We start from the raw sequence: 9,270 nt of genomic DNA, 5'->3' as shown, positions 1-9,270 counted from the left end.
GTCGGGGTGGATGGTTGGGCATATAACACGAACATATACTTTTTAGTTACTTTGCAACTACTTAGCATGTTAGCTTACCCTAACCCAACTAACGTTAGCCACCTAGCTAACATTAGCCACAACAAATAGGAATTTATAACATATACATTTAGAAAATTCGTAACATTTTACCAATTCATAACATGCTCCATGTGTGTGCTCCATCAGTGCTGCCCCCTGGTGCACTATTTTCATTTGCTACAATGCAACGCTTGTGCCGACCTGTATTTGGCTTACTTTAATTTCCTCTAATTTAACTCACAAGAACTACATTCAAAATGATTATCTTCAAATCAAGTCTTTATTCAACAACGTTATAATTGTATATAACAAAACTGAGCTCAAACGAACACATTGTTGCATGCAGGACAATACAATAGTTAAAATCAAGGTATTTTTGATTAAAAGTTCATCGTAAGATCTTGTAGAACTCAATCCACAACCACATTCAATTAGAGAATCAAGTCTTTGTCTGTTTTAAAGAAATGGCCATATCTCAGATTGCACGTATGTATACAGCTTGTATAGACCCACGTTAGTTCATGTTTGAATGATGAAAATCAGTTTTGTTTAAACCCAAAGCCATCCGTTAAAGACATACATTCCCTGTATTCAGTGGTGCGATGTATAAGACTACATGACCCCTCCAGTCCTAATCACAGGCTTTACAGAACACACCAGTATTATAGGATCGCCTGACTAATCCCCCGAAACAAGTCATTTAATAGGGATATCATACAGTACATTAGGAGTTGATATAAATCATATGCAGAACATTCAATAAAATGAATATACAAACAACTGAGTACAAGGGGACCAGATACAGATTCTAAACTTTGAGAAGGCCACTACAATGAGTGTGGTTCCCTTATAAATCTCTCAAGGGCCCAAGTATTATAGATAACAGAATCAAGTCTCATCAGCTCCTTTACAAAAAAAAAAGACTGCAGATTTGAAACTGCAGTAAGTGCAGTCGACTGTGGTATTTTGGACACAGTAATTGCAGAATTATTGCACTTGAACTGCAGTAAAAAATATATATATATATATATTTTGTACGCAGTTATACTGCAATGTTTTTTCCTAAGGGCTGTTCCAAACCAAGAGAGGATAGTGCAGTTTCACACATTTCATCCTCAAATGAAACAAAGCCCTCAACCACAGTCTATCCCTGTAAGAAGGATCTTAACCAGTCAACAAATGAGCCCTTCCATTCATTTGTGGTATTCTTGGGAGTAATAGCCTGCATATTTTATAAAGAGCTCAGTAAACCGACACACATGCTTTGCTGGCATCTCCTCAATTGCAGCATTATCTGGTAGAATGTCTAACAAAAACCCTGCAAATTACTAACAGATTCTTATGGGGTTGACATTATCATTGTTTCTGGAAAGGGTACATCAATTGAAATATGCAAGACAAGGGAATCCCCAAAAAACAACCATGTACAAAAATATGTTTAAAGAAAAGCAAAACTACAATTGACTTGTCTGTAGTACACTGAAGTACACTGTAGTACACTGAAGTACTCCTGTAGTACATCAAATACAATTGACAGAAAGCACAAAATGGCAAATAACTTTCATTTCTAAAAACTAAAAAAAAGAGAACCACATTTTCAAGTATGGTTGGTGAAAAGTTAGGATTTGATGCTGCAGCAGTGAGTTTTGGTAGGTTAAATAGAACAGTCACATCAGCCCAGTGTTCTACAGCCCCTGAAAAGGAAAGTCAACCATCCCATCTCACAAAAAAAAGAGCACTTCCACACAATACAACTCAGAACATTAAGTGTTAAAAGTAAAAGAACATCATGGTACTGAAGTAGTGAAGAAAACCGTGGAGATTGGCGAGCAGCAGTCTAGACGTGAGAGCAGGTCACTTCTTAATAAGATAGTTCATGAGACATCTGGAAAAATAAGACAATGTTGATTAAAAACAGGCTCTGCAGAAACCCAAGGATAAAAGTTAGTGTGTGTGTTGCGATATCGTTGGAACTCACAGCTAGAGGGTCTGGTGCCATATTGTCGGATGATCTGGTCATGTGTGAACTTCACGAACGATTCATATTGTTCTGGGAAGGAACCAAAAACATCAAATTATCTTTGGAATTAAAAAGTATTAAACTGAGCTGTCTGACCATTAGATGTCAATCTAGGCCCGTATTCCTAAAGCCTTTAAGAGTAGGAGCACTGATCTAGCATCAGCCCCCCCCCCCCGCTATGTAATCTGATTAATGAATGTCTAAAAGGCAAAAACTGATCCTAGATCAGCACTCCTACTGAGATGCTTTATGAATACGGGCTCATATCTGTAAAGAGGAAGTCAGTCAGTCAGTATACCTGCCAGTTTAGTGTTGAGGATTTGCTCGTACTCTTCACGGATGTTCTCGTCATGGTCCTTGAGGATCCGCTCACACAGAGAGCCAACCTGGTGCAGTGTGAAGCAGGGCTGGTCCCTCTTCATAGAAGACCCTGGAGAAACCAGAACATGACGAGGAATGAGCTTTGGCCTGACAACGGCACCGTGCAAAATCTGGGCTGAGTCCCAAAATGGTACCCTATTCCCTTTATTGTGGACTACCTTTGAGCACTACATAGGGAATAGGGCGCCACTTGGATGGTTAAAAATAACCACCTTACTAGGTCAGGATGTTGAAACGTCTAGAATAAACACATGCAGAGGCAGGTAATCGTGAGGCATCTTTTAAGAATTTAAACTCTGTGGCTCTTATTCCCCACACCAGAAAACGAGACACAGCACACAGTGAGTGTGTTATTCATCCTTACAGTAAGTTTATTTCCCATCAGATGCTGACAGCATCTCCTTCAGCTTGGTGGGAGATAACTGCATGAAAACACACCTGGTTGGGCGCTTGGTGCCATGAAACCAGGGCTTTGGCCTGGGCCATCACGTTGACTGTGGGACTGGCTCTGGTTGAAAGCCCCCTCAAGCTGCCGCCTCCTCTGATAACGGCTGTATTCTTGCCTAAGATTCTGGACAATCTGCTCTGGAGAGGAGAAACAGTAAAAGTCAGCTTAACATGATTGGCGTATCCTGGAATGAGTGTTTCCTCACGCAACATCAACCCATGCCTCACACATGTATCTTGGTTGTGTGATAAAACATGGTCACCCGTGCATGCACCTAATCACCCCATCGTATTTTCAATTTGGTAGGTGGATGGCTATATAAATGACTTCCTAGCAGTGGTGTAAAGTACTTAAGTACAAATACTATAAAGTACTACCTAAGTAGTGTTTTGGGGGTATCTGTACTTCACTATTTATATTTTTGACAACTTTTACTTCACTACATTCCTAAAGAAAATAATGTACTTCATACTCCATAAATTTTCCCCGACAACCAAAAGTACTCGTTAACATTTTGAATGCAGGACAGGAAAATTGTCCAATTCATGCACCTATCAAGAGAACATCCCTGGTCATCCCTATTGCCTCTGATCTGGCAGACTCACTAAACACACATGGTTTGTAAATTAAGTCTGAGTGTTGGAGTGTGCCCCTGGCTATCCATAAATAAATAAAAAAAACAAGAAAATGGTGCCATCTGGTTTGCTTAATTTAAGGAATATGAAATTATTTACATTTAGTTACTTTTATTTATTTTAGCAATTCCATTTACTTTTGATACTTAAGTACATTTAAATCAAAATATTTTTAGACATTTACTCAAGTAGAATTTTACTAGGTGACTCACTTTTACTTCCTTTTTCATTTTCTATTAAGGTTTTTATAGTTCTATTAAGGTATATTTACTTTTACTAAAGTATGACAATTGGGTACTTTTTCCACCACTGCTTCCAAGCCAGGTGTTATCATCAACTAGAAACGACATAGATAGTAAACTAGGATAAACATGTTACAATCATGGTTGGGTTCATTCTGGCCAACTGGTGAGTTGAGACTAGTGGGTAACGTTAGCTAACTACATATTATATTTGTATGCCTAGAACATCATAATACTGTTGTCTTGCTTCAATGTATTTTTTTTATTTTTTTTTCCTTTATTCAACTAAGCAAGTCAGTTAAGAACAAATTATTATTTACAATGACGGCCTACACCGGCCAAACCCGGACGACGCTGGGCCAATTGTGCGCCGCCCTATGGGGACTCCCAATCACGGCCGGTTGTGATACAGCCTGGAATCGAACCAGGGGGTCTGTAGTGACGCCTCAAGCACTGAGATGCAGTGCCTTAGACTGCTGCGCCACTCGGGAGCCCTATGCCTACTCGCTACAGCCTGTAAATCAGGCGAATTATTATTAGATTGATAAATTACATAGACAGCTGAATGATACGGTATGATCCCCGGCCTCTTCCACTAACTACTTTCAACTATTGACGCTGTCTACAATGGCCATCCAGCTCAATTCAGACAACCGACTAACCTGGGGTGAGCCTGTGTTCTCCTCCACAAGTTGATTGGGGCGACATCGAACTGTCACCTGTAGCAGACTGCTGGTTGCATCGCTTTGGAGAAAGGGCGACCGGAGTCCCTGGCAGAGGGTTGCACTTCCGCCGTTTTGGAGATTGAGGGCTGTGAAGGGCCTCAAACTCCATTGAACGCTTCAAAGTAGCTCCGCACGCCATTGTAGCTAACTTAGTTCAGAAAACAATGTTTTTTGGTCGGCCAAAATGTAGGATAGCTACTAATATTAACGAGTAAATGAAAATTGGCTATCAATTTGTCCGTCTTGCGCTTTCTTATTTTCTAATTTCTTGTCGGTGTCTGGGAAATCACTTGCTCGCTGAACAGGCTTCGGCTAAATAATAACGTTCAAGTGGCGTCTTCTTTGATCGAGTTTTAAGGCAGATGTCACACCTTTCCTTGCCTTTACCGCCACCTACTGGACGGAGTTGAGAAGGAACGATTGAGGGTGACGTTTGTTTGCTTCCTTTTTAGCTAACGCAGCTAGCTAGCTGACCGATCTAAGTAATATCTTTACGTTATCAAACTAAACGTATTTTATTTTAACAACCAAAATCAGCGTAGAAAACTTGAATCAAAATGTGTAAAAGCTTAGTTCAACATTAGCTAGCGAATAATAGGTGAGAATAGCTAGCTAGTTTAGCTGCCCGCTCCTTGTGTTCTACCAAAGCCACGTAGCTAGCTAGCTAATGTATCTAATAAAAATGTGATAACTATGCCATACAATTAGTAATTTAATAGGCTATATATGAGCAATGCCAGCATTAGCTAACGTTACCCAAAGATTATGGATATACTGTCAAGATGCATGTCTCTCTGGCCTGAAAATGTGAGTCGTTGTCCACAAAGCGGTCAAGCTCCCGCCTATCCTGTCTTTGGATTGGTGGATACATCTCATTATTGTAAAACATTTGGAATATTCGATGAGGGTTGTTGATGTCAACAGAGAGATGCTATGCTACTAGCCTCATTTCATGAATATGCATAGCCATCTCGAGACAACTCTGATATAAAGTGTTTCCGGGATGTCACGTGTCCTACTTATATCAGTACACTAGTAACAACTTAGGCATTACAAAACGTCTATTTGATCATCAAATAAACCACAGCTGGCCCTTAAATGTACACAGAGAGCTAACATTAATAATATGCATGTCAATCTCTCATGGCTCAAAGTGGAGGAGAGATTGACTTCATCACTACTTGTTTTTGTAAGAAGTGTTGACAAGCTGAATGCACCAAACCGTCTATTTAAACCACTAGCACACGGCTCGGACACATTATTATTTATTTATTTTACATTTTAGTCATTTAGCAGACGCGCTTATCCAGAGCGACTTACAGTGAGTGAGTGCATACATTTTTTTCATACTGGTCCATTTCATACATGTACACCCATGCATACCCCAAAAGACATGCCACCAGAGGTCTCTTCACAATCCCCAAGTCCAGAACAGACTATGGGAGGCGCACAGTACTACATAGAGTCATGACTACATGGAACTCTATTCCACATCAGGTAACTGATGCAAGCAGTAGAATAAGATTTTTAAAAACACAGATACACCTTATGAAAGAGCGGGTACTGTGAAGAGACACACACACCGGTACAGACACACACAAACGCTAGCACACGCACCCTACACACACGTACATTGTAATATTGTTGTATGGTGGTATTATACATGTTGTATTGTAGATATGTAGTGGTGTAATAATGTTATATGATGTTCTGTTTTATCTTTTATTTTATGTGTGATGTAAGTGCCTTAATGTGTTTGGACCCCAGGAAGAGTAGCTGCTGTTGGCAGCAGCTAATGGGGATCCCTAATAAGTACAAATACAAATACTTAGCAAATAAGCCATACATTTTTTGTGTCATTAGACACTCTCATTGACCTCCCCATTTAAAAAAAACTCCTTGCTTGGTGTGCGAAACAACGAAAAAACGCCACCTGCTGGAGGGAGACAGATTTTCCGCCGAGTTGGGCCTCTCTTCCTCTTCCTCTCTGCGTTACCTCATTAGTCTGGGTCGTCACTCTTTCGTCACTAGTTACCGCAGCCACAAAGTCATAATTAATCGCTAAACCCTGCGTATTTCTCAAATGTATCTTCTTAACCACACTACTAACCTTATGCCTAATCTTAAATTTAAAAAAAAAAAGTTTTCATGAATTTTTACCATAGCCAACTTTGCCTTTATGGCTGTGATATCTAGTGACAAACAACCATCGGTCTGGAAATCATTGGTCTGGGTCGCATAGCTAAAGTCAATAGACTGCATTAACGTTAGTTCATCATGAAATGATTGACTAGGTATTATTAACTTTAGCTACTCATTGTTGCACTTTCCAGGTATAAAGTAGGCTAGTGTTTGCAGAGGTTGACTGATGTTCAACACAGCAAAACACAAAAAGCACAACATCAGTACAGAACAAAGCAATGCCATGTGTCATAACCGAGGGTCACTCTCAATTGCTTCAGAGCCATAGGCTAGTAGCTTTAACATAAGTCTGAACTGGTTAGTTAGTCAGTGATGCTTTTGTATCCAAGCATTTTTATTACATTTTAAATCTCTTACCAGGTGACAAAGTAAAGTCAGTGTTGTGTTCAGTAATATGGTGTCGTAACTCAGTTGGGTATTGAATACTGTTGCTTTAAGAATGTATCAGGCACGTTGTGCGTGAACTGAGTGAGTTTTGTACGAGTTGTTAACATTTTCATCTGAAGTAGACGTTCAGTTTATTTGCACAATAAGCCTCCGTGCATTTGTAACATTTGGCGACAAGGATGGCCGAGTTTAGCTGACCTCCACCATCTCCATTTCTCCCGGTCCCTGGAGATCCACCTGTTCCATGGAATCGCTGGTTTCAATCCTTTCAGCTGTACATGGTAGCTATCAATCTGATTGGAGCTGCCGACGCACGAAAATAGGTGATTCTACTCCACCGTCTCGGCGCTGAGGGACAACGTGTCTTCTCCACAGACAGTGGATAACAAGTTTACATTGGCAGTCCAAGCTCTCAAGGAACACTACAGTGGCTCACGCAGTGTGATCATGCATCGTTTTCTCTTCAGACAACGAGCTCAACTGCCGGGTGAGTCCGTAGCACAGTTTGCCTCCTTGAGAGAGCTAGTGGGACCATGCAAATTCGGACCACTCGAAAACGAATTTGTACGTGATCAGTTAATTGAAAAAACATCATGTGCTCCACTGAGGGAGAAATTGTTGTTAGAGACTGATGATCAGACACTGGAGAAAGCACTTAATATTGGAAAATAAAAATGGAAGTTGCTCTTGCTGACCTACATAAACTTCAGAGCGCATCGCAGAGGGCGGGGCTTCACACACTGGCTAAGGCACTGGGGGGCGACGTTCAAATTGTGGCTCCAGTGGGCATTCTACAAGAGTATCTACATGTCCAGCAAAGGGGCAACGCTGCAAGAACTGCAACAAATACAATCATTTTGCCCATTGTTGTCGTTCAGCAGCGGCAGGACAGCATGGAGCAGATGCAGGTCGAAGTTCACCAGTCCCCATTAACTCATGATGACTCAGTTGTGTTCAAGCAATGTGACTGCTACATTGAGGGTGTTAAAACCTCACTGGTGATTGACACTGGAGCAAAAGTGTCACTTTTGAACATAGCCACTTAAGACTTGTTCTTGTCATGTGCCACTGCAGAGACCAGCAGTATCTCTCTGCAGCTACAACCACACCCCGATCTCAGTCATTGGGACTGTCTCACTGCTAGTCTGTTACAACATCAAAACCACACCGGCCACCCAGTTCTACGTTGCAACAGATGGCGCTAACATCCTCGGACTGGACCCATTTATAATAATAATAATATAATATGCCATTTAGCAGACGCTTTTATCCAAAGCGACTTACAGTCGTGCGTGCATACATTTTTGTGTATGGGTGGTCCCGGGGATCGAACCCACTACCTTGGCGTTACAAGCACCGTGCTCTACCAGCTGAGCTACAGAGGACCACCATTCATGCCCTAGGGTTCAAGCTGTCAGATTCAACTGGTGCACATGTGCAGCACTTGCCTACACCAGTGCCTATGGAGTACTCACAACTGTTTGAGGGGCTGGGTCACCTCAGAGGTTTCGTCCATCGGCCTACAGTCGACAAAGAGGTCAAGCTAGTAATCCAGCCATTGCGGAGGGTTCCACTGACCCTTCGGGAGCCCATTGACAAGGGACTTGACAACCTCCTGGAGGATGACATCATCAAGCTCATTGAAAAATGGCAAACTTCTGATCTGCATGGACCTCAGGGCCGTGAACATAGTGATTATTCCCGACAAGTACCCGCTACCAACCGCTGAGGAGCTCACAACCCAATCCACGGTATTCAGCAAACTAGACTTGAGGCAGGGATACCTCCAGTGTCCCCTGGCACATGAGAGTCGAGATCTCACTGCGTTCATAACACACAGGGGGCTGTTGAGGTACAAACGCATGCCATTTGGACTCAGCTCCGCGCCCAGCTGTTTCCAGAATATTATGACTCTTCTCCTGGCAGGCATCTCTGGAGTGTCAATCTATCTGGATGACATTGTGGTGCACAGTGCACCACAGACAGACCACGATTCTCATTTGCAGCAGGTGTTTCGTCAGCTCTTCGAGAACGGGGCCAGACTCAACACTGAAAAGTGTGTGTTGGGGGTGTCAGACGTTTAGTTCCTTAGATACAGGCTCTCCAGCCAGGGCATCACCCCCATCCTGTCCCATGTGGATGCCATTCTCACCTTGCCTGAGCCTCAGTC

At 42.0% G+C, this 9,270-nt stretch overlaps 1 protein-coding gene across 1 annotated transcript; it reads right to left on the bottom strand.

Annotated features, from left to right (window-relative positions):
* Window positions 1-321: 321 nt before the first annotated feature.
* LOC311114609 (akirin-1-like) lies at window positions 322-4,817 on the bottom strand. The gene is made up of 5 exons (XM_084157213.1): window positions 4,449-4,817; window positions 2,900-3,046; window positions 2,379-2,510; window positions 2,039-2,110; window positions 322-1,945 (listed from the first exon to the last, which is right to left on the bottom strand). The coding sequence occupies exons 1-5, from the start codon at window positions 4,648-4,650 to the stop codon at window positions 1,935-1,937; spliced, it is 564 nt and encodes a 187-aa protein (XP_084013339.1). The 5' UTR covers window positions 4,651-4,817; the 3' UTR covers window positions 322-1,934.
* Window positions 4,818-9,270: the final 4,453 nt, after the last annotated feature.

Source organism: Coregonus lavaretus (assembly GCF_964263955.1).
Source record: "Coregonus lavaretus genome assembly, chromosome: 3".
In the NCBI taxonomy this organism is placed as follows: Eukaryota; Metazoa; Chordata; class Actinopteri; order Salmoniformes; family Salmonidae; genus Coregonus; species Coregonus lavaretus.
This window is presented reverse-complemented; position numbering and strand designations above follow the sequence as displayed.

Excerpts from the sequence above, each read along its gene's own strand:
- LOC311114609 (XM_084157213.1), bottom strand. The coding sequence starts at position 4,650 with ATGGCGTGCGGAGCTACTTTGAAGCGTTCAATGGAGTTTGAGGCCCTT. Across the intron at positions 3,047-4,448 it reads AGAACACAGGCTCACCCCAG|AGCAGATTGTCCAGAATCTT; the intron begins GTTAGTCGGTTG and ends TCTCCTCTCCAG. Across the intron at positions 2,511-2,899 it reads GGCACCAAGCGCCCAACCAG|GGTCTTCTATGAAGAGGGAC; the intron begins GTGTGTTTTCAT and ends TGGTTTCTCCAG.